Below are 25,570 nucleotides of genomic sequence, written 5' to 3' on the forward strand. Positions count from 1 at the left end.
TTTCAAATGTGGGACAAAAGCGGAATGAAAGAGTGAAGGTGAGCAGTGATTCTTGATTTTGGAAGTTTTACCAGAAGGGGGTTGCTGGCGGACCTTGAGTGCCCTGCTGAAGCCTCGGGGGGGGGGGGGGTGGGGGAACATATCTCAGACAGAGCACAGGTAGGGGGTGAGGCCGGAGAAGAGATGGTAGAAGACAGAAAGACCACCAACCTGCCTGCGGTGAAAGAGTGAGAGACCCAAAGACCCAGCCTCATCGTGGAAGATACCAATAATCTTAAATACCTTGGTTTCCACAGCGTGAAGCTGAGAAAGGTGAGAGGCAGGAGCACCATCCCAGAGGGGAGAGCAGTCCTCCATCAGGCTGTGGATGAAACCTTTGTATGTGGTCAGGAGGTCAGGTGCGCCAATGAAGGACTTTGCATGACAGAGCATTCCCAGTCGGAGACTGGCTTTGGAGGCGAGCTTGGAAATGTGGCTTTCCCAGGAAAGATCATGGCAGATAGTGAGACCCAGAAACTTGAATGAAATGGACTTCTTCAAGAGGATTGTTAAGAAAGTAGATGGGGCGGGTGGGGGGGAGAAGATTCCAGATGGTCCTTTCGGAGAGACAGAGTGAGAGTGTGAGAGTGAGATTTTTCAGGGTTGAAAGTCGTGTTCCACGTGTTGTACCAGTTTGTGATTTTATCCAGATTTGCAGAGAGTGAAGAGGCTGCTGCTTGCCGATCTGAGGGATGGCAGATGGGACGGCAGAGGGTGGAGTCATCAGCAAAGAGATAAAGAGGATTTATGATTATGATGAAGTCATTTATGATTATAATATAATGAAGGCTATTATGAAGTCACTCTACAATGAGGTCACTTCCACTTGGAGCTTAAAAAGGTGGTGGACCATCAGCGCTCTCAAGTGCAAGGACTATAGTTTTACACTTACACCTTATCCATACAATAGCATGAACAGATTTGTACACGATATTACCTGTCCAAAGACGTATTACTATTCCACTAAATTTGCAGTTGGACATTCATGGTCTGCAATCAATTTTAGATAAGGACAACCGGGTTAATGAGGTGAAAAGATGCACGAGGATAGCTTTGGACCAATAATGAGAGAGAAAAGAAATCTTTGACGTTTTCTCTGTGGTCATAAAATCAGCTGAATTTAATTCCATTAGGCCTACAAAAGGTTTTACTGGATTGAAGAGTGATATGTTTCAGTGGTTTTGTTTCCGTATGATTAGAAGATGCACCAAGTTATGGACCAAAGCACTATGTCCTTCTGCTGGGGTTCCATCAGGCAGAGCTCCTTCCCATGCTCGGCATCCTCGGGGTGTCGATCTCCGCAGTCGTCTGCCTCTCTGCCCGCAGCCGAGCTCTTATTTCCACAGGTAAAACATGAATGAACTCACTTCATTCTATACACACCTGTCTGTATCAAAACAATTTTTTATACTTTTTTCAAGAACTAAAAATAATTTGTAAACTTGTTTTCCTTCGATCTCAAGCATGGACATTGTAATGTCAAAATATTGTTGTGCTCTAATGTGGCCAGCAGAGGCCCTCGCCTCACATGATATCCATATACCTCCAGCTGAAGCCCCAGTACCTCCATGCGAGGGCCCTAACATCGCCGAGCTGGAGTCCTTCTGGCACACGCTGGGCCCCATGCTCGAGATTCCCAAGTGGTGGGCCTATCTTCACGATGTAGTACGACTTGAATGTTCCATTGAAGATGAGCTTTTCCCCCCTCTTGATGTTGAACACGAGATGGAGGTACGACATTTACATCCTGATACCATCTGAAGACTTTTGCCTTGACCACATATTTCTATTTACTTATTTTTCCTTCAATACGATTTTAATAAATCTCAGTCCATCAAAAGTTAATGTTCATTTCAGAGTTTTTCTAACGAATGGAAATGGTTAAATTGTAAAAAAAAGTTTGAAATACTCCAGATTTTGCTTTAGTTGTTAGCTCATTGTTGTACGGTCCTCTGTATGTGTTGCTCTCAACTCAAAAAGGTTTACTTTATAGCGCGCTTTAGTGTCCTTCATCGGCATCGCTGCACCTGCAATGATCTGCTGTCGGCTTTTCATTTGTAAAAGCACTAATATAGTCTGATCGTAGAACCACTTCATCAATTGACAGGCTGACTGTGTGGCCTGAGCATTTATTTATCCAAAAACAAGCAGAAAATCCTCCGTTCAGCTGCTAAGCTTGGATCAGTCTGCGTAGTCAAGTCATTCAGCTTGTGCAGTGAAAACGAGCTGCATGTGTGATGGGAGAATGTACTGTCAATCAGTCCGTACGCTTACACTCCAGTGTGCGTACCTGTGTGTACTTTTATACCTGCAGGCACCCAGGGGGGCTTTCATCTTTAACAAGGTGGCCCATTTGGTGTACCAGTGTTTAGAATGGCAGATCCATTATCGACATTACATCTCCAGCACACGGTTTCTCACACTATCGAGCATCTGGGGTTCCTCAGGAGGTTCTGCGATGACGAGCCTTGGAATAAAGGTGTGTCGAATGTCATTTCCTGTCAGTTTATACAGTACCCTGGATACACGCAGGCTATAATTGCATTGTTAACTACACCATAACCGTTCTATCGGATATGTACAACGATTTCCAAAAAAATATTTGAATTATATTTGAGAGAGGTGGGAGTGGGGAAACTCAACACATTGATTTGTATCTCAGCAGAAGAGTACCACCCATTTGAGTTATTCTTTGACTACCAAAAAGAAGAGAGCTTCTGTGGCACGAAATCAAGACGTGGGTAAGGAAATATCTTTTAATCCTCACCCGAAATATTCTTTAATTCTCACTTCACACTTTGCTCACTTTTTTCCATCCTTTTTGTATTTGTAGCTGTTGCTTCATCTGATTTTCAAAGGCCTCCGGAGGTGGACTTGCGTTACTATGAAGCTCTGATGAAATGCATACCACTGGAATGCTGCTCAACCTCTCTCATCCTATACTGCCTGCTTGAGCAGGTAATGTGTGAGATGTTACATGTTCCATCTTACTGAATTATTCAGGCAACAGAGGAGAGGGATGGGTGGAGGGGCAGGGTGGTTTCTATGTGGTTTTACCAGCTCATGTGAAGGCCTATTTTTCGGAATCATACCATTCGATTGTTTGCATCTATTTGACTGTCGATGGAACTGTCATTTGACAACTTCCTATCCGAAGGATTGCATCCTCGATGAAAAATTCCTTACTATGGTACCACATCAGAGTTAACAAATTATGATGAGACTGCTTTCCATACGCCTTAGGGGTTTAACCAGGAGACCCGCCAGAGGTAAACTCCACAGAATGAGTTTAAGTGGGAGGCGCTTGAGTTGAGGGGAGGTGAGATGATGTGGCTAGTCACGAGCTAGATGATGAGGCAAGATGATGTTGCTAGTCACTAGCTAGATAATGTGGTGAGATGATGTGGCTAGTCACTAGCTAGATGATGTGGTGAGATGATGTGAGTAGTCACCAGCTAGATGATGTGGTGAGATGATGTGGCTAGTCACTAGCTAGATGATGTGGTGAGATGATGTGAGTAGTCACCAGCTAGAGGATGTGGTGAGATGATGTGGCTAGTCACGAGCTAGATGATGTGGTGAGATGATGTGGCTAGTCACCAGCTAGATGATGCGGTGAGATGATGTGGCTAGTCACTCGCTAGATGATGTGGTGAGATGATGTGGCTAGTGCATAATAGTGGCTAGTTCGGTACATAATCACACCTCTTTTCCAGAGGCGAGATGATGCACTGCACTAGACGTGAGCAGGAGTAATTCGATTTATTCAATTTCGTTTTCATGCCACGATTTGGGCGCGCTTACATTTTTCAACCGGAGGTTCATTCGCGTCCCAAAAACCACAGTGACATGGAATTTAAATGCAAGGAATTTAACTAGAAAGAGCAACCGGGGATTGTAGACCCTCGTCGGGTCTTGTTTTTGTGTGGTGTGTTTGTGTTGGTGTGGCGTTTACATGATGCATTGACGATGATGGTATATCTTCATACAGCGGACAAACAGAACTTTTTCGGTTTTATTGCATAGATTCATATTCCAATCGTGCGTACTCAATAAACATACTCATGTTCCAATAGTACGTACTTTATACACGTACGCACATTCTAATATGTATTTCATAGGAAAAAAAAGCATATCCCAAAGAGCACATACGTTATAGACAAACTCGCATTCTTAATACTAGTACGTGCCCGTAAAAAAAAAAAAATAAATAAATAAATAAATATTCAAACCGTGAGCAAGAAACAACAACCACACAGGCCATTTCTTTGCTCTCGTGTGCCCGTACGTGCATGGCCCGGAAGTTCACATATTATTCGCAGTTACGATTATTCGGAATTTAGTTTTAATGCCCAAATATTCAATTAGCGCCAACGTATTTTGCCTTTTCGCAATGTCATCGCAAGGAAAAACAAAAAGAGAAGAGAAGAGAGAAAAAAAAAATTACTTCCTGGTTCGGAGCACACCAGTTCACTCTGATGTTACTGAAATTTATGCACCGTCTAATTTGAAAACAATCATAACTTGGGGCATTGTGTTTATCTATAAATGCGGATAAGAAATCGAGAAATTATTAGAATACACGAAGTCATCACTCTCCGGAAGCCCGTACGTTGTAGCCCGTAATGGGGAACGCGATTGAGCTTCCCTTCCCCATCGGCCACGCCCACGCAACAACGTGTCTTGTCATTGGTTTGGTAAATAAATGGCCATAACTTGGGAAGCACTTGTCCGATTAATATCAAACCTTGAAAAGGCACATCCTCAGGTCCCCAGCAATATACCTGGCAAGTTTCAATTAGATCGGACCAGTGGTTGTCGAGAAACAGCGGTCACAGACACAGACACAGACACAGACACAGACACAGACACAGACACAGACACAGACACAGACACAGACACAGACACAGACACAGACACAGACACAGACACAGACACAGACACAGACACAGACACAGACACAGACACAGACACAGACACAGACACAGACACAGACACAGACACAGACACAGACACACACACACACACACAGATTGCTGGAATTATAGATAGATGATGTCATTTATAGATGTAGTCACATTCTAATAGTATGTACTTTATCGATGGACGTTTTCGAGCAGTATGTACTTTATAGACTTACTTGCAAATTTATTGTAATACTTTATGGAGGAACTCGGTTGAGAAAAGATGAGGTAAGTTAGTGAGCTCATTCGGTGGCACACTGGCATCACGATCACCGCAACTCGATACTCGGTTTACTGCTGCTCATGTTGCACGTCTCTGGCAGCAGCTTGCCATCCCATGGCACCTCGACTGATCAACTCAACTGCAACCGACCCAACTCACTGTTCACCATCTGACCCCGCTCAGACTGAACTCTTTTCCACTCTCGTAGACTTGTACTTCATATAAGCCCCAGGCCCTGATGGCACTGTTCCTTCCGATGGCCACATAGTCTCCCCCCGATGTCATGAACCAAAGCTTCCCCTTTTCCGTCACCATTTTTTCTGAAGCATAATGTGGAAATGAAATAAAGGAGATAAGAGGAAACGGAAGTACATGTAAGGAGGAGCACAACTAACACAGAGGGCTAGTAGGAAGACAAGGGTCTTTCTGTACATTCAATCCTGGCAGCTCTATTTGGGGTATTTAGAGGATGTCTAATTTGAACATTGATGATGAAAAAACAAATCGATCCCCTTTTCAACTCGTACGCCATTTTCATTACAATATTCAACTCAGAACCAAACTCTCTCCTGAAACGTTCTCCTGAAATGGTGTTACAGCTCATGATGACTGCGTTGATGATGTTGCTGAACTTAATAAGTAGTTTAATTCGTGTTCAAATGCTTGTCTGTATTTTTCTGCCAAAGTTATTGTTAACAAAGCTTTGCCGAGCATTTTTCGAGGTGATTGCTGGTCCATGAAAAGCTTGAGTGCTGTGATATTGAGTGGTTTCCCAAGTCGTTCCTGCGTCATTTCAGGTCGTTGCTTCCAAGGAGGGTTGGAGCCTACCGAACTCACCAGAATCTCCAGGTGCATCAGATGGTTTGCATCCAGAAATTGCAAAGACCCTCGCCTTTATGATGCACACGCTTGCCATCGAGTCAACAGAAAAAGAGGTATGCTGGGATTGCATGTTCTCTGTGTCTCTCTCATGAAACTTTGTCTTTAACACCTTCACACACTCATTTGTAAACACGGTGGCTACTTAGATGTGACTCCAGTTTTTTAGCTGTTTATGACTACTCGGTCATAAATTATGCATTTGTAAGCATTTGTTCCATTTGGACCAGTAATGTAGTCCATTTATGGCGAAGCAAATTGAAGTCTTTTCTTTCTTTACTCTACTGAGGGTCATGGAAGAGTGAGGTGATGGGGGTAAAAAGAGGATGAACTGACTGTGGGGCAGTGGTTGAATATAATAAGCAAGAGAATGAACAAACAGGGAAAATTATATATATATATATATATATATATATATATATATATATATATATATATATATATATATATATATATATATATATATATATATATATATATATATATATATATATATATATATATATATATATATATATATATATATATATATATATATATATATATATATATATTGTGGGATAACACAGTAATCCGCTTGTAAGAAGATTGAGTTGGCTTAAGTTGGGCTAATGGGGGCATAAATGATTGCATGTGGGGATGGGAGATGACATGATATGGTCGTGCATTGCACACTTGAAGACAGACGAGAGAGTTGGATTGAACAGCATCACCAATGTAATACTTACTCATGTCGTTGCATGCTGTTCTGTGCTCTGTTTGGAACACAGGCATCATCCCAACTGACTCGAAGAGGGGCCTTGTTATACCCTCTCTGGAAAGGAAAGGGTGATCGCAGGACTGCAATAACTACCGACTGGTGATGCTGCTCTCAGTGCCGGGCAAGGTCTTTGCTCAGATAATTCTTGATGGGGTTCGCCACCATCTGCTTGATGTCAATGATTGACCGTATCCTTGCTCTTCGGGTCCTCACCGAATGCAGATGAGAGTTTCAGAAGGGGGTGCTTGCAGCCTTTATTGATCTCCACAAATGGTTCGATTCAGTGAATCGGGATGACCTTTGGAGGATTCTCAGTCTTCGTGGGGTGCCAGGACAACTGATCGATCTGATTTCTGAACTACACTCTGGGACTGAGAGTGCTGTGAGATGTGGTGATACCATCTTTGACTTATTTCCAGTTGTTACTGGAGTTTGTCAGTGGTGTGTACTGGCCCCCACATTTTTCAGCACTTGTGTGGACTGGATTCTGGGGAGGATGCCAGAGAGATCAAGCTGTGGTACGTCGTTTGGGAATGTCAAGATCTCTGACCTTGATTTTGCAGATGATGCAGTCATCTTTGCGGAGATTCTGGATATCACTATGGGGACCCTCGAGGTGCTGAATGAAGAGTTGGAGCCTCTGGGATTATGTGTCTCCTTGGTCAAATCTAAGATCCAGGCTTTCAATGACATCTTAGATGCTGCTATCTTGTCTGTACCTGTTTGTGGTAAGGATGTTGAGGTCATGGAGAGATTCACTTACCTTGGCAGTGATGTGGATTTTTTAAACCCACCTTGTTGTGATCGTTGTCCTCCTGAAGGATTCTAACTGGCCGATTGTGGAATCCTATTTGACTTCAGACAGAGTTTAACGTTTGTCCGATTTGATTATAAAATCCTACAAAAACCCTATCGACACTGATAAAACTGATGTCCACACAAGTCCTTCCTTGTGAAACAATTTTATTTTCTAATTATACACCATACACTTCTCACCCTTGTACAATGAACTTAAGAATCCCCATTTGATTGCAATATTATTCTTACTTTAGTTAACAGTTAGACCAACCCGATTCAATTCACTTCTACATTACATCAGAGAGTTTTATTCTAACTTGGTACTTGGTCAGTTCCAAGGAGTACAAGCCACTGAGAAACTATACTTCCTCACGTGCTTGCACTGAGAAGAATGTGCCTTTCAAAATATTTTATACTTCCATGAGAGAGAGGTTGGGGGATATTCACCCAGACTGTAGACGTGTTTTTTAGACAAAAAGCCACTTCGTACATTTTCTAAGCAAAGGTTCATTTATCAGCTCGGTCACTCTGCTCCAGAACAACACATTTCTTATCATTTAGGGCAAAAGTCTTTTGGCCAGAAATGACAGCCAAATCAACTTGCAGCATAAAAGTTTCATTTCTGAAACTCCATTTGTTACAATTTAAAATACATTAATATAAATTTTTCGCCCAAGAGTGATATTCATGTCTTTGTATACTGTGCACCAGAGGTCGATAGATGTCTGAGTTGGGCCTGGGGATTCATGGATTCACTGGACCATTGGGTGTGGTGCTGTTGGTACCTATGCAAGAGAATGAAAGTCCGAGTCTTTAAGTCCTTGGTGCCTCCAGTCTTGCTCTATGGATGTGACACTTGGACTCTGACTAAGGATCTGAGACAAAGTCTTAACTCCTTCGGTACCAGATCTCTTCGGAGAATCCTTCACGATCACTGGTCAGACTTTGTGTCCATTGAACATTTTCTGAGAGATTCAGATGAGATTTGTTATCTGTGTAATCCATTAGTGTCAGCTGTGGCTGGATGGACATGTTGCTCATTTTTCTAACGTTGATCCTGCTCTTCAGATTCTCGCAGTGAGGGCGCCTCGTGAGTGGAGGACGCCAACAGGCCAACCACATGCCTCATGGTTGCAGCAGGTTGATTGGCATTTCAAGGAGATGGGGATGGGTCAGGCATTTGCCTGGGAGATGACCAGACTGGAGTCCCTGAAATACCGGCAGAAAGTGGACATGGCAACACACTGCTCTGGCGCATGCCTAACTGAACCTGACTAATGCAGTCTGGTGGAGTAGCGACGAAAATGGCCAGCATCTTTACACGCTAGACAAAAGCACCAAATTTTTCCAGAGCCTCTAATGGGTATAACAATGTTAAAATGCCTAAGCTCCAAATAATTTGTTACACGGGAGGAATGTGACATCATCATGACATCATCAAATAAAATGGCACATAAATCCGGATTCAAATTTTCACAGTTATACTTTGGTGCTTGTAATGCTTTAAGAAGACAACAAATCCAATAGATACCTTACTATGGTACTTGAGAAGATATTCAAGATGTTTTTGTCTGTTAACCATATCCAGCCTGGAGATTTGGGGTGTACCACCAGTGGTGGATGAGAGGGTGGGGGGCTTTTGTCATTTCCACTCAATATTTCTGTAATAGCTCGGGCTAGGGGGCTGAAATTTTCTATGCAATATCTTTGGGTCGAGGTCGACGAGACGAAGTAATCAAATTCAAGATGCAAACTGTGATGATGTCACAGTGATGTCATTTTCGAAAAATGCAATTTTCAACCAATTTTCGATGGTTTTTATTTTTGTACTTTTCTCCACAAAACTGCCAAATATATTAAAAAAAAATTCTCTGGTGTAAACGAAATGTGAAATAAACTTGTGCTTACACTGTTATACGGGAGTAAGGCTGAAGTTTTGAAGAGAAAAGACTGAAGCGCAACTTTTTCGTCTTGACGCCATTACCCACTGCTCAGGGTATAATGCAGACAGGAAAAATGATTCCAATATTATAAGGTATCTAACTTTCATCTCTTAAATCGTGAGTTAGGGCAGAACGTTTGATCCACATTGATGCACAGTTGTGAGTTTTATATGATAATGATAAGTGCTTGTTCCAGTCTGTACCTGATCCCGACATATCATCTTTGTCTTTTACCAACCCCACCATTTGAATCGTATCACCTTTTAACGATTGGCTATAATCCAAACAGATAGCTGCAGTTGTTCTCAGTTAGTAATGAATCTATGCAAACCTATAACGTGTCTTCGTCCAGATACGATGTGTTTGAAGCTGTGAAGATTCAAATGGTCAGCATGGATTGGACAGCCTGTGTAATTTTCCAGAAAATTACCCCTGAGCATCTGACATGCCCACAGAATCGACCAAGCATTGACACTTTCTCATTTTACAGGGATTTCCTCGAAAATGTAGAAAAATTCAAGAACTTGGATATTGTACGAGTGTGTGTGGACTTTGGATCATACGCTCTACCGAGTGCCCTTCTCGTTTTACATGAATTACCAGGACATTAAAGGCAGTGAAAGAATCCACACAGTATGTCGGATTTGAACTTGTGATCCCAGCATCATGAGCTACAAGCTCACATTGGAACCCTAGATCGGCCAAATCATCATGAAACATTGAAAAGCCAATAATTGGCATCCTCTCAACTTTGGGTAATCTATTCTGTGTTCGATTCCCATCTCAATCATAAAACTGTCATCCTGGTGCTTTGCAGGGCAGGGCGTTGCATCAATGAGTGCACCATCTTTGGGAGGGATGTTGAGTTGGGTGTCTTATCTGCCAGCATTTGTTGGTGCACGTTAAAGATCTCTGGGTAACTTATTATATGGAAAATGGAGACCTTTGTGTGTGTCGGCGAGAAAGTCCAGGCCCGAATGTAATTCTGACATTTTAAAAAATTGAACCTTTTCAAAGGGGTATTAAGTGAAATGCTTAAAGCTTCTTTGTTTAAACTCGACATTAATTTCACTTATAAAGTGGATGATTCTTGCTGTTCAACATTGTCTTGAGTTCAAGATGTTACATGATTTTATGTTTATTCGTTACAGCTTCTTGCAGATTTTGCACACCCTGAAGCTATTCAATCGAACACACCAATTGCTCCAAAGCTGCTGAGTTATGGGGATGAAATATCTCACCGTACGCATCACCTGGAGGTTATTATGTATTATTGCTTTGAGCATCTTATCCCTTTTTTCTGTACTTCGAGTTACGTAGGGCAAGATACTCCATTGAGACAGGGGAAGCACAGCCTCACCCCCACCCTCTTCTGGCCATGTATATACAACCTCCTCAGGTCCTTTGTATAACTTGGACCAAGATGATTATACAGGGGTGGAAGGGGGAGCATTTTACTCCAACTTTCCTGGAAGGGGCATCTTGCCCCAGTTTACACAACTCTACTGATGGTGCAGGTTGAGAATTTTGCTACTTTTCTCTGCCAAGAAGGCAGTGTCCTGTCAGCCTGCTCATGCAATGAACTTCGTCAGTCCAATTGAGTGTCAGTGACTTTCTCATTCCTCTTAATGCAGATGGTTCATGCGAAGTATAGAGATTGCATAATGTTGTCAGATTATGCTTACTTTGGATTTACTTGTCACACAGCCAACACGAGACCTTGATGTCTCTCAAGTGGAGCTCCAGATGCTGAAACTTTTGCTACGATCCAAAATTATGAGGACTACTACTGGATCTACAGACAAGCTTCAAAGGGCCCATGCCCAGCATCTTCTGCAGCACTGCTCAGTTGGTGATAATGCGATGCTTCATTACCATGGAGGGAGAATAATGGAACAGCTGTGTAAACAAGATTCGTAGATTCCCAAAACGTATTCAAGGGAGGGCCTTTGTGGCAGTTCATAATTGTTAACAGGTTATATTTAAATGTGATTGCATGTTTATTTGCCAATGTTTGCAAATTAATGCGAGAAAATTAATAAGCACAGAGCAAACAAACTTTTGCGTATATTATTTATTACTACGGCTGTTCAAACTCGGCCAAATGCCCGATCACACAGACAACCGATCCGACATGGTGGTACACCACGCCATCATGCAGTTCGTGTTTGAGAGCCTGGAACTCCCACATATTGGCACCTCCGAGCATGGCAGGGCCATCCTGTGGGACAGACCCCTGGCTTTTGTTGAGAAACCTGTGAGCACCAGTATCACCAGGAAGCTGCTTGACGGCACTGAAGAACCAAATGTCGGTGAGGAATATCTGTAACACGTCACAGTAAATCTTTTAATAACACGTCATGCCCAGCAAATTGAAGCTGTTCAAAACCCTTCACCCCAACCCCACTCATAATATGCATCTCTGATTTCATTACTGATGTGTAAAATTTCTTGTCCAATTGACCTGTTCATATAATCGTAAAACATCCTATTTGCCTTGTTTGAAATAATTTACGTTTATTTATTATTACAGCGCTTCAGGGAGAAGCAAATGAATCCAGTGAAGGAATGGTGAGCAATACTCTTTGATGTCTATGAACCTGGTCTCCACTGTATAATATTTCCCCCCTCATTTACTCCCTCATATTGGATCCCACCAGGAGACTATTCAGACACTCATCAAAAGTACACAACTCAGGTGTCTGGATGATTGGACCCACTGTGAGCACTATAGGCCCAGCGTTCTGATTCAGGTACATCTGACAGCTTTTCTCCTGTACACATCCGATTTTTTTTTTTTTTTTAGTTTTGTTACTTCACCATGAGCAGAACCGAAGGACTCTGAAGTCTTGCACATATTCTTTTTGAAAAGGCCGAATGATACTTGCTTCAATTCTCTCTTTCATAAATGATCAATAATTATCTGTTTTTGTCATTTGCTATCTCGGCTTTAAGCATGAAGTGTGGACTTCATACCATGCAAGATGTTTCCATTGCACGGCGTCGATGAATTGTCATATAAGTATTGCCATTCTGTCTATTTTTGGTGTTGGTTGTCGTGACATTGCATCTACTCACATTATTGTGTGTCATCAAGGTGTGCTTGTGGTTTCGAGTGTCGTATTAGTGCAAAGTGTCCGCTCAGTGTGGTTGTGATTTAATTGTGTTGTGTCGGTGTGGTTACGATTGGTTATGATTGAGTTCTGTGTTGCCTTGGTGGTTTTGTTATTGAGTTGTTCATTATCTCTGAAGCTATGATTGAGTTGTGTGCAGTCTCGGTGTGGTTGTGATTGACTCTAAAATCCAGAATTACTGCCCACATCCACGCATTCATCCCTCCCACCTGTGGAAGCAACTTCCTCAGTCTCTTCAATCTCATTCTTCCCTCCAGGGCTTCAAGACAGTTGTTTGACCACCATTTCAGATGATGAACAAGCCTATCGGAAACCATGATCTTTTCGACCTCCAATTAACTCTCCCCAAGCCCCACCTCTTTCGTGGTTCTGTGATTCCACTTCTGTGATTGAGAGTTTGTGGCTGTATTCATATTGTTCACCACCAATGTTCTCCCCTTGCTCTCATTCTTCCCCATATATCGATGATTTCTCCAAGTCTTCCTCTGTTTTGTCCCTCAATCCTGCTGTTGGTGTGCCCCCCTCTCTATCTGCTGTCTTTTCGTTCTGTTACATCCTGATCCGCTCTGTGTTCCAGCTACTCCACGGGCCTTGACACTGTATACAAAAAGTGTTTAATTATCATGTGGCTGACCTGTGTGGAGTCTTGGTGTAATAGTGATTGATTTGTGTGTTTTCTTAGTTGTGTGTCATAGTTGAAACATATTTATGTGACTCCTATTTGATTGCAATCACGTGTATCTGAAAAAAAACATATCCCTCGACGTGTGTTATCATTTCTCTGAACAGGTGCTGTTAAATGCCAAAGAGAGCTACCATTCCATGCAACGTTACTCCTTAGCAAGCGAGGACGCCGTACTTTTCTGCTTTTACAACCCTCTCACCCAGCCACTACAACTCCAGGAAACATGGCATTGCAGCCTACACACGAACATCTACTTTCGGTGAGCGGTGACTTTTGCACATTTGTTTTAATCGTTGTTATGAATCGCATGTGCATTACAATGTCATTGCTTTTTTTCTTTTTGTTCATCCTTGAAAAGTTCATCCTTGAATCTGAAGTGCGGTTCAAGTTCGGGCGTTTTTGTTCAGTGAGGCCAACCGTTTTGGATGAAATGGCAGACTTACTTTCGAGTAGGATCCTCTGTTGAAGCATTCTGTAACTTTACTGCTGTCACAAAGTTGTCCAAGTGTATTTTCATAACATTTGAGTCTTCAGTAGTTGTCGGTACACCTGGGTTACTGTCGTCGACAAGTCTGTATATCGACAAGATACTGTAATGGTACACACGTACACACGTGTTTGTGTAACAGTATCTCAACACGGAAATTATCACTCCTTGAAATCCTCCTGTGTTTCTAGCAGCAGTGTCTCTCCTCGATTGTGAGATTATTATTTGTGTATGATAGATTGTTTCTGACCTGAGGATGCCATTTAGATTGTGAAATACATTCTGAATTTGGCTGTGTTACTCGTACCAATATTAATTTCTCTCACACTTTGACTGTGTTTTAGCTTTGGCTTGGTTAAATGTGGATTTAATTGATTGTCAAGAGGTCAAATCCAGTGGTTGCTATGATAAAGTGTGACAATGAGCCGTTATATTATAAAAAAAAATACCCACCGATTGTTTCTTTTTATTTCTCTTTATGATTTGCCTCTTTTTATTTCCTGTGCAAAGTCAAGTAGATCCCAGTAATTGAGGATGGTTATTTGTTCTTGCAGAGATTATCTGGAGCATGTTGCTGATTCCATTTCAGAATGGATTCAGTGGGAGTTTATTAATGGACCAATGGACATCACAAATGATGGAAGAATCAAGCTGAATGACAAGAAATATCCTGGCATGACCCCAGAAATTGACAACTTGAAAAACACATCTATATGTGCGTGAAACAGCATTATTACCTCCACCACCGATAGTGAAGGTGGTCATGTTTTCACCCCTTTCTGTCTGTCTGTTTGTTTGTGTGCAGGATATCTCAAAAGGTTGTGAACTGATCCAGCTGAAATTTTGTGGGCAGGTTGGGTGTGTGACAAGGAAGAGTTGATTCAATTTTGGTGAAGATCCGAATCCAGATCCAGATCTGATAATTTTTAAGTGATTCTTCACCATTTAGATATAGGGCCAAAAACGATATAGTACTGTATACATGATATTTCAAAAACGTAATGGGCCTGATATGTTCTCTTGGATCAGGCATTGCGTGGCGGAGGTATGCGCTCTACCGAGTGCTCTTCTAATACTACAGTTAAAATCAATATGGCATGATATCTTTCATTCAAGTAGGCAGAAACCATGGCAATTTTAGACACTGGCATAAGATAATGAAGAATGTGGATTTATATGCATGTACTCGTATGTACAAGGTGTCTTCATAAAATGTATACGGACTTTATATGTCAAAAAACATACTCTATCTTGTCATTCTGCACAACCTTATTGGTAACAGATGAATGATGATGTACAATCAATCCATCACATGTTAATGTCATCTGTTATCTCTGCTGTTGGTGTCTCCCCACTCTCTCTCTACTGTTCCTTTTGCATTCTGTTAAATCCTGATCCATTCAGTGTACTAGTTCTTCCACGAGCCTTGACTATGCATACAAAAAAAGAAAAAAACTAGAACAGGCACTCATAGAGCGCATACCTTCGCTGCCACTACTTTTTTTGTTCTAGGTATGAGTGTGGGGAACTGGTTTGATGCTGGTTTCATGCAAATTGAATAAGAATTGACTGAGTTATGCCGAAAACCGCATATTTTTCAAGGGCGTGACCCCCCCCCCCCCGACATTTTACCCCAACCGGTGACATGTGTTATGACGTCATTATGTCACAAGATTGGGCATTAAATTCTGAACATTTTGGTGCTGGGTTCATGTAAAGCGGACAAGAATTGACCGCGTTATGACAAAAACCGCATATTTTTCAAGGTCGTGACCCCCTGACCTTTGACCCCTAACCGGTAACAAGAGTATGGGCGTCATTGTGTCATATTGCATATCACAAGATGAGGCGTTGAATTCTGAACATTTTGGCATTAGTTGCATGCAAGTTGAATAAAAATTGACCGTGTTATCGTAAAAAGACGATTTTGACCTTTTCGTGACCTTGACCTTGACCTTTGACCTGAACGATCCCAAAATCTAATCGAATGCTTCCTGGCTAATAACCAATCATCCCACCAAATTTCATGCAATTCGGTTTAATACTTTTTGAGTTATACGAATCACAAGATTACAAACAAATAAATAAATAAATAAATAAATACACGCCGACCAAAACATAACCTTTCGCAGAATGCGAAGGTAATAACCGCACAACATTGCTCCTTTCTGTTATTAACCCCCGTTGGACTTAATTCGAAACGGGGGGGGGGTTTATGGATTGGGTCTCGTCTGTTCATGCGTCAGTCTGTCCGCAACCATATCTCGGACATGTGCGGACTGATTTTGTTCAAACTTGGAACAAAAACAATAGATGGAAGTATACAGTACATATGCACATCATTTTGTTTCGCGATTTGATGAAAGATGGCTGATTGGCAGCCAATTTAGGTGTAAAAACCCGATATTTAACACGTTCTCAACCATTTCTCGTACATGCATTTTTCCGATCTTGTTCAAACTTCGCAAACAGATAAAACAGATGGCTTACAAAAATACATCATTTTTTTTCGAGATCAGATCCAAGATGGCCGACTGGCAGTCATTTCGTAACTTAAAATTTTCCCCAAATATTTCTCAGACATGCATTGTCCGATTTCATTTAATCTTGGCAAAAGCAGAATACATGATGGCATACACATACATCTTACTTAATTTTGTGATCTGATCAAAGATGGCCGAATGGTACATAGTCGCCCATTTTCATTGTAAAAAACCCGGTATGAACACGTCCTCAACTATCTCTTGGACATGTATTTACAGTATACATACATATATATATATATATATATATATATATATATATATATATATATATATATATATATATACATACATATATGTAAATACACGTTTTTGAAAGTTGTATTTCAAATAAACGGATACAAAGTCAAACTAGAAGGGCACGCGGTACAGCGCATACCTCCGCCATGCAATGCCTGATCCACAAGAACATATCAGGCCCAATACATTTTTTAAATATCATACTATATATTGTTTAGAGCCCTATCTCTCAATGCTGAAAAAAACATCACTTGAAAAATTAAATAATGCTCGTATCGAGATCCAGATTCGGATCTTCACCAAAACTGAAGCAATTCCTCCTCATCACACACCCAACGTGTCCACTAACTTTCATCCGAATCCGTCCACAACTTTTTGAGATATCATGCTATATATCATTTTGGGCCCTGTCTCTCAATGGTGAAGAATCACTTTAAAAATTCTAGTGGTCAGATCCGGATCCGGATCTTCACCAAAATTTAATCAGTTCGGTCTTGTCACACACCCAACCTGCCCACCAAAGTTCCTCCAGATGCATCCACAACTTTTTGAGATATGCACACAAACAAACAAGCAAGAAGAAGACGTCGTGCAGAGCACGATCATGGATACTTGCAAAATCCATGAAACAAATTTGACCTCAAAAATAATTGGTGGCTGAATTCAGTGACCTGATATGCACCTCCTCTTCAAATTTCAAGCAATCGGATGAAAATTGACTATTTTAGAGGAGAAGAGGAGAGGAGAGGAGACTCTGTGCTGAGCGTTGATGCTGCTTAAGCAGTCTCCTTGGCTATTGAGCACAATCCTGAATAGGTCGCATCTCCAACACAGTATACCAGCATGCTGGCACACATTTTGCCGACCTCGGAAGGATGACAGGCCGAGTTAACCCCACCTGGTATTAAGTCAACAGATGAGTGGGATTTGAACTCAGGACCCTCGGATCCTAAAACCCGTCACCCTAACCATTAAGCTAACACCAGGCATACAACTTTAGACATCTCACCTAAGTTGTTGACCATTTGACCTCAAAAACAATATGCTTCTTCCTTTTGACAAACTCTACCATGTGGTGAAGTTTCGTGAAGATCGGTTTAAAATTGTGACCAGTAGGCGACAAACAGACAGACAGAATATCAAAATCAACTGACCAATATACTTGAAAAATCTTCGATTTTGCAAGTAACAACCAACCAAACAGACAGAGGAGGGGTGAAAACATAACCTCCTTCACCTTCGTTGGTGGAGGTAATGAGGAAGTTCACCATTACATACAATGCAATGTCCAACTCTGATTCCTGCATTGGGTTGTTTCCACCCAGTGTCTGTGTTGCCAGCTCAACTCATGCTAGTTCACCTCGTCCACCAGGGCTGTTGAGCGATTGAGTCTCGTCGCGTTGTTCTCTCTTGTATGCTGACCCATCCAGGATGATTGAAGAGCTCAAAGAAATTCTTTCCTGATGCACAATCTTAATAAGTTTTAATTAACCTGATTATATTTGGCTCCACACGATTATAATCGGTTCCACACGCTCTCCACAATCCCTCCCGAGCATTTATATAGTATCACAGAACGATCCCTTGCCTTCCAGCGAAAGCGATTCTCATCAATACTGGAACTTTCGTCTGAGATTTTCCAACACCTCCACAAATCTCACCAGGCAGTTTACAGTACAATACTGCCCCCTTCAGTCAAGATTAACCCATTACATAAAGAAATTTATATTCCAATTTACCGAAGTGTTACAGCAAACTTATGACATGTAACCGTCAATTTTTCTTGTTCATATATCTGCATTTTCTAATGCTTAATCACAAAACCACAACATCTAGCTTTTAACTAACAAAAAAACTCGTTTTTATGCTTCCGCTGACAAAGTCGCCGGTGGCATTATGTTTTCGGATTGTCTGTCCATGCTTATAAAAGTATATCCACCCATGCTAATTTTCTCCGTTTTCTCTGCAACCGCTTATCAAATTGACACGAAATTTTCACCAGACGTGCGACTACCCATGTAGAATGTTTCTCGTGACTTCATAACCCGAACTGTTTCCTAAATGTTTTTCATGGGTTGAAAACACTTCTGAAAAGCACTTGGTGGTTGAGCAAAATGGAGCACTTTTAACACACTCTACTGACCTTTTCTGTGGTGGACTTTTTGTGGAAAAATGGTGCCTTTGCATCCTGTGAAGTGGCAGTGATGCCTTTTTCTTGAGTGCTGTGAACTTTTGAAAGACTTGGTGCCTTTGTATCTTATAGAGCGCCAGTGTTGTGTTTCTGCAGGTGAGAAGAGAGCTCAGGCCGATAATTTTGAGCATTTGGCTTGCAACACAAGTATCCGAACAAAATCCCTCAAGGTGTGTTATTGACACCACCGTAACCCAGAAAAAAACTTGTGCTTTGAAATGCAAATTGCTTCTTGCCTTTGTGGTTTCCTGTGTCTGTGTAAGCTTAGCCAATGCATACGTAAAATGTAGTGATCTTGAAACATGTGTTCTTGATAGTTCAAACTCAAACCAAAATAACTTCCTTATATTGGATTTAACGGATGAAGCCTCACTGAGTTTGGAATTGTAGAAAGTGCGTGTGGTGTGTTCCATGATCTTGATGGTTGAAGATTTGTTTTTGTTAGTTCCGCGAAAGACCGGAGTGTCAAATATCGAGCTGTATTTGACCCTCTTTCTTTCGGGCAGGGTCAAGTGAAGGAGACTGAGCAGGAAAAAGAGGCCGAAAATAAGAAAGGATGGAAAAGTGAGTCAAAACGTGCTCCTTCATCAACAAAGAAGAAAGAGCCTTTGGCTGACTGTTTGGTGAAGGATCAGGATGTGGCGCTTACTACAAAAGTGAACATGGACCCTCCGGCCAAGGCAAACATTACTCCGCTGAAACATGTGGTTAGTTGGGGCATCACAGGAGCATTGAGATGACAACGGGAACACAGCAAGGATAAAACGCTAATCTAATCCCATCTTCAGGTCTGCTAACTCGGATTTGAAGGGCATTTTGTAGGGTTGAAGTGGCTTCGTATTGTAAGAAAAACTAGTGTTGATAAAGCAGGGAGATAGCCAAGTTGTCCATGGGTAAATATGCCATTAGAATACTTTCTATAAATGTGTATTTGAGAGATGGCATGCTTCAGGCTTTCTTTTAATGATCATTAAAAAAAAAGTTATCTGAAAAGTTATATTAGCTTTATACATTTGATGAAGTGAATTGTGCTTGCATTCTATAAGTAGCGAAATTTATCAAGTAAAGAATGACTGATCGGAATGTGTTCTTTGTTTAACGCTTCAAAGGTACAGTATAGAAATTTTGAATGTGAAAAGGTCAAAAGTTACATAACAAGGAGAAAAAGACATAAAATGTCATAGCCCCCATGGCTTTAGTAATATTGTTGGACGGAGTTTAAAGGGCTAGCTTATATTTACAAGACTTGTGTGTATGCGCAACTGACTTGAGTGGTCATGTGACATGGAAGATTGTAATTCAATTGGGTTATTCGGTCATGAATATTAATGATCTGAGTCATGTAGTTATATTGTGTAGGATAGTTGGTCACGTGACATGTATGATGTTTTTGATTGGGAATGCAAATTTCACACAGAAAGGATTCAATGTTCATTTATTTTGTGGGAGACATACGGTAGAGCGCATACCTCCGCCACTCAATGCCTGATCCACGAGAAGATATCGGGCCCAATACATTTTTTAAATATCATGCTATACAGTACTATGTCGATTTTGAGCCCTATCTCTCAATGGTGAAGAATCACTTTAAAAATTCTAGTAGTCGGATCGAGATTCAGATCTTCACCAAAATCTAATCAGTTCTTCCTTGTCAAACTCCGAACCGGGCCACCAAGTTTCATCCAAATCCGTCTACAACTTTTTGAGATATCCTGTACACAAACAGACAAACAGACAGAAAGGAGTCAAAACAAAACCACCTTCACCTTCGGTGGCAGAGGTAATAATATTTATTTATGTATAAAACAAATTATATAACTGAAGACAATAGCATATTATCATTCAGTTAAAAATGCTGTCTGATCAGTTTTTATAAACTGTACTTAAGGTGTTTTGAGTGAAATTGAAAAGAGTAATCACAGTTTTTTTTTTTTAATTTTCATGAAAGATGCTTCATGGTATAAGGTATGAAAAAATTAGAACAAGATCGGTAAGTGCATGCCCGAGAAATGGTTGAGGATGTGTTCAATACCGGGTTTTTTTTTTACAACGAAAATGACCACCAGTCGGCCATCGTTGATTGAATTGTGAAACAAACTGATGTACGTATTATATCATCATGTATTGTCTTTTGGCCAAGCTTGAACAAAATTGATCCACATATATCCGAGATATGGCTGCGGAAAAGACGGACGGACGCACAGACCCAATCCTTAAGCCCCCATTCCAAAGTAAATCCAACGGGGGATAAGAAAACCATTGCTTACATTCCAATAGGTTGCTGGTTTATGATTGCAAGTGAAAGACAGCAGTCGTGGACTAAAGAATAGGACCATGCATCCTGAAGCTCACCTGGATCCAGAGCAACATTCAATGACGTCATAAAATATCAAAATTTTAAGAGTTAAAAAAGGAATTTTAGAGCCATTTAGACCTCATGTCCAGCACTGTACTAATAGGAGGCAAGTAATTAATTTAATTTTAATATAGGAGGCTAGTATTTAATTATATTGGGTTAGAAAAAAAATCGATCTTTCCTTAATTTTTTCCGATTTTATGAACCTCCGCCATCGAAGATGGATGGAGGTTACTGTTTTCACCCCCCCTGTCTGTTTGTTTGTTTGTTTGTGAACAGTATTACGGAAAAACTCCTGGACGGATTTCGACGAAACTTGGTGGGGGGATTAGGTATGGTCCAAGGATCATGCCATTAGATTTTGGACTTGGTCCAAAGTCCAATATGGCCGCCATGGCGGGCATTTTGAAAAAATATTTGAATTTTTGTTTTTGCATTTCTACATGTTTTAAGTGATTTCCAACCCAAAAAAAAATTTGTTAGAGAAAAAAAAAAAAATATTTTGCTTCTTTTTTTCAAAAATGTTTGATTTTATTTGAAAAATTGAACTTTTTTTTGCATTTCTACATGGTTTAAGTGATTTCCAACCCCCAAAAAAAATTTGTTAGAGAAAAAAACCCCAGAAATTTTGCATTTTTTTTCAAAAAAATTTTGATTTTATTTTTTGGGCATTTCTACATGCGCGTCGATCTAGTTTAGTTTATTCAATCGTGGTTCAGTAGAGTCTGATCCGTTTTGACCTACAATGAATAGGAAATCAGGTTCACTTACGTGACCCAGCAGTATTGGCGGCGGAGGTTTTGCACTCTACCGAGTGCTCCCCCTCTAGTTCTACGTGCGTTCTTCTCGACGTGTGTTCATGGTGTGTTGCATTCTTCGTGCTGTGGAAAATGGGAAAGATAAGATGTTTTTTTTTATCCTTTTCTTTGTGTAAAATATAAAAGGAAAATAAAGAAAAGATTAACACACACACACACACACACACACACACACACACACACACACACACACACACACACACACACACACACACACACACACACACACACACACACACACACACACACTACACCCATGCTCTGTCTGTCTGTCTGTCTGTCTCTCTTCTCTCTCTCTCTCTCTCTCTCTCTCTCTCTCTCTCTCTCTCTCTCTCTCTCTCTCTCTCTCTCTCTCTCTCTCTCTCCCCCCCCCGACCCCCTCTCCCTCTCTACGCACACAACTCCACACATTTACACCACACCATCATGCTTTCACGCCATGCATATCAACCACCATGTATCGAACTCCCACACTCTCTTCAAACCCACTCTTCCCTCCAGGTCTTCAAAACAGCTGTTCACCACCATCTTTTAGCTTCCCTCATACAAAACAGTGATCTTTTCTATCCCTGTTAATCCACCCCCAAACCCACCATCATCAAATTCCCTGCTTTCCCTCCTGAAAGTCCTTGCCATGTCAATCTTGTATACCCCACCCATCCCTCTCTCCACAGATCTCCTACTGTCTCTGTTCCCTTCTATTTTGTGCTTCCCTCTCCTGCCCCTCCCGTCTCCTGCTCCCTTTGTTCTATGTTTTGTGTCTTTGCTCTTATACGTGCCTTGATAATGTACACAAAAACCCCAAAAACAATCGTCTGGATGGCAGACGGATGGTTGTTCTTTGCGGATTATGTGGTTGTACCGTGTGAGACACAATTCGTGGTGATGCTCACCTTAACAGTCAGGAGGTGTATCTGATGTATAAACGACGAATCTGGTCATTATTGGTTATATATTTATCGTTATGCCATCCTGATGAGGGCAAATAAGCCCGAAATCCGGATGGGTGGCTCCATTTGATGTTTAACTGATGTTGACCATGTCATCTTTGTCTGTTTGACAGTCGCCGGGCTGAGGCCTCTGGGTTGGAGGTGACACTTTGGTGTAGGACTATGTCCAATGGAGATCGGGGGAGTGCTCGTCACACTCCACATGTTTCGATATATATTGTTGTGGGCCGGGGGTCGATGGCGAAAACGACACTAGGTGGGGAAATTTACGCTGTCTCCCACCGGTCTCCCCGGAATTATAGGCCGTCACTCCGGATAACTCCGAAGCCGGTGGGTCAATTAATCGACCGTGAACACCAATATCTCGACCACGTTGCGTAGGGTTAATTGTCTAGATCCCAATATACCAAAATAACCATGCAGTCTTGGCTACCAGGGATTCACGCCCTCGGCACATCTTTATCGAACCGGGTCACTCAACCGACTGCGGTAGAGTTCCGACTACCAACTCCGGTTCGGTTGCAGCTGAGCGGAAACTGCCAAAGCCGTGCCGGTTGGGATTAACGGATTATCGGGGATGAAACCCCGTTTAAACTCAGACCCAGACCATGCTGGACCAAATAAAGAAAGGACGGAAACGAGCTGGGAACATTTCTAATAACTTATTTAGAATAAAAGACAAGGAGGCAAGACTTGAAGCGAATATGCAGAGCAGGAATTTACAATGATTCAAAGTACTTACTCAATTCTACTTATAGATGGGCCCACACGCAGTCACACACACAAAAAGAAAAGAAACCCTGGAGTTTTTATTGGACCCTCCAGCCGATGAGAGAGACGAGCTGAGGGTCAGAGTTCGGATGGGCACCTGTGGGACTCGTGGCTTGTGGCGGCAGCCACGTGGAGCAATCGGAGCTCCGGGGTGGAGATCAGGGTCGCGGACGGGACCCACCAAGGCTCCACGAATAGGCTGGTTCACTCACTCTCCAGCCCAACCACCGTCAACCAACTTGTAACCACTCAAGTACTGGATCTCCCAGCGCCAACGCCAGTGACCACACAACCGAGTCTGCTCGATGATATATATCTCCTCCCACACGGGGAGGGCCCTTGGCGAGAATCATCTCGCTGTCCGTCCCTCATTGGCCTACAGCCGCACCTTACTGGGGCGGAGCCGTGGCCCCTGTTCGGAGACCTCATATTCTCCACGTGGCCACGTGGCCTCGCTCGCGCAGAGCAAGAGGGTCTGCCCTGAAAGGCCCACCTTACAAAAACTATCGTTTGTGGGGCCCGAGGACCAGAACCTCGAGGCCCCCCTCTCGGCAAGTCAAGGTACGAGCAGCCAGCAGGTGGTGAGGGAGCGTGATGGGGAGGTTTAGGATGGCTCGTTGGATGTAAAACCCAACTAAAGACGTCACAACGCACACATTTAATCCTCCCGCTAAACAAAAGGATGGGGTCCTGACTACACACGTACTTACCGGTATAACTAACTTTGGGACCTGAATGTTGAGTGCGCATGGTTTCCAGATTCGTAACAACACATATATATATATATATATATATATATATATATATATATATATATATGTATATGTATATATATATGTATATGTATATATATATGTATATGTATATATATATATATATATATATGTATATGTATATATATATATATATATATATATATATGTATATATATATATATATATATATATATATATATATATATATATATATATATATATATATATATATATATATATATATGTATATGTATATATATATGTATATGTATATATATATGTATATGTATATATATATATATATAGTTGCGAATTCGCGCCCGCCGGCGTGCGATCGGCCACATGAGTCGAATCGCGACATGTCGCCCACCGGACGGACAATTCTGTCGTGACCCTCTCGGACTAACGCCGGGAGCTAGTCACGGGTGGGCCTTTCGGCCTCACTACGATCGTGCCTATCGGCCACCCGTGTGGGATAGGGTTGTTCGCCAAACTCGACCTACCTAAGTACCCACGCGGATGGTAAACCGGGCGATCGCACCTCGCCGCAGGTCGACTCCGGACACGGGCCGCTTAAGCGGTCCGTTCCGTACTATCGGGATAACCGAGTGGTGTTATCGTCGGCCTCGACGGTTCCGATTAATTATCGGGCGTATTAAGCCCACGACGAACCCGTTACATGAAGCAAGATGGAGATTCAAACAAAAGAAAGGACGCAGCGAAACGGGGGACAATTCAACATGCAAGCACTTTATTCACACAGCACACGGAGAGCACACATATACAGTCAAACCATAATGCACAAAAATAGCAAATGTAAGAAGAAAAACAATAAAGCAATGACGACGCAGAGCTACAACCGACTAAGACCGACACACGGCAACACTTAAACAGTTTTACTTCACCAGACTGGCGCCACACACACACGTTTACCCAGAACCCAAAAGAAATGGAAGTCGCGACTTCCCTGAGCGTGTCGAGTCCGTCGACGTGGTCCCGCCTGGCCGCGACTCCATGCCCGAGCGTGGTAGGCG

At 41.9% G+C, this 25,570-nt stretch overlaps 1 protein-coding gene across 22 annotated transcripts in view; it reads left to right on the forward strand.

The window, feature by feature from the left end:
• Positions 1–594: 594 nt before the first annotated feature.
• Positions 595–25,570, forward strand: part of SPAG17 (sperm associated antigen 17) — a 140,616-nt gene continuing 115,640 nt past the window's right edge. For 18 of the 22 annotated variants that reach the window (XR_015052136.1, XR_015052138.1, XR_015052137.1 and 15 more), the window contains exons 1-15: positions 595–1,385; positions 1,589–1,770; positions 2,354–2,518; positions 2,702–2,780; positions 2,873–2,997; positions 6,024–6,161; positions 10,758–10,865; positions 11,314–11,458; positions 11,727–11,918; positions 12,140–12,177; positions 12,267–12,359; positions 13,530–13,684; positions 14,467–14,627; positions 18,983–19,056; positions 19,393–19,593. Coding sequence is in view for 15 of the 22 variants with exons in the window: in XM_085858729.1 (XP_085714855.1) it covers positions 1,310–1,385; positions 1,589–1,770; positions 2,354–2,518; positions 2,702–2,780; positions 2,873–2,997; positions 6,024–6,161; positions 10,758–10,865; positions 11,314–11,458; positions 11,727–11,918; positions 12,140–12,177; positions 12,267–12,359; positions 13,530–13,684; positions 14,467–14,627; positions 18,983–19,056; positions 19,393–19,593 (1,932 nt within the window). In the remaining 7 variants the exon portion in view is untranslated. Of the gene's footprint in view, positions 1,386–1,588; positions 1,771–2,353; positions 2,519–2,701; positions 2,781–2,872; positions 2,998–6,023; positions 6,162–10,757; positions 10,866–10,929; positions 11,210–11,313; positions 11,459–11,726; positions 11,919–12,139; positions 12,178–12,266; positions 12,360–13,529; positions 13,685–14,466; positions 14,628–18,982; positions 19,057–19,392; positions 19,594–25,570 lie in introns of those variants that run through there. The other 4 variants (XM_085858730.1, XM_085858737.1, XM_085858738.1 and 1 more) reach the window with 4 other exon arrangements.

This window comes from Eptatretus burgeri, chromosome 16 (assembly GCF_056783735.1).
Source record: "Eptatretus burgeri isolate ZD-2024b chromosome 16, Ebu_testis_v1, whole genome shotgun sequence".
Classification (NCBI taxonomy): Eukaryota; Metazoa; Chordata; class Myxini; order Myxiniformes; family Myxinidae; genus Eptatretus; species Eptatretus burgeri.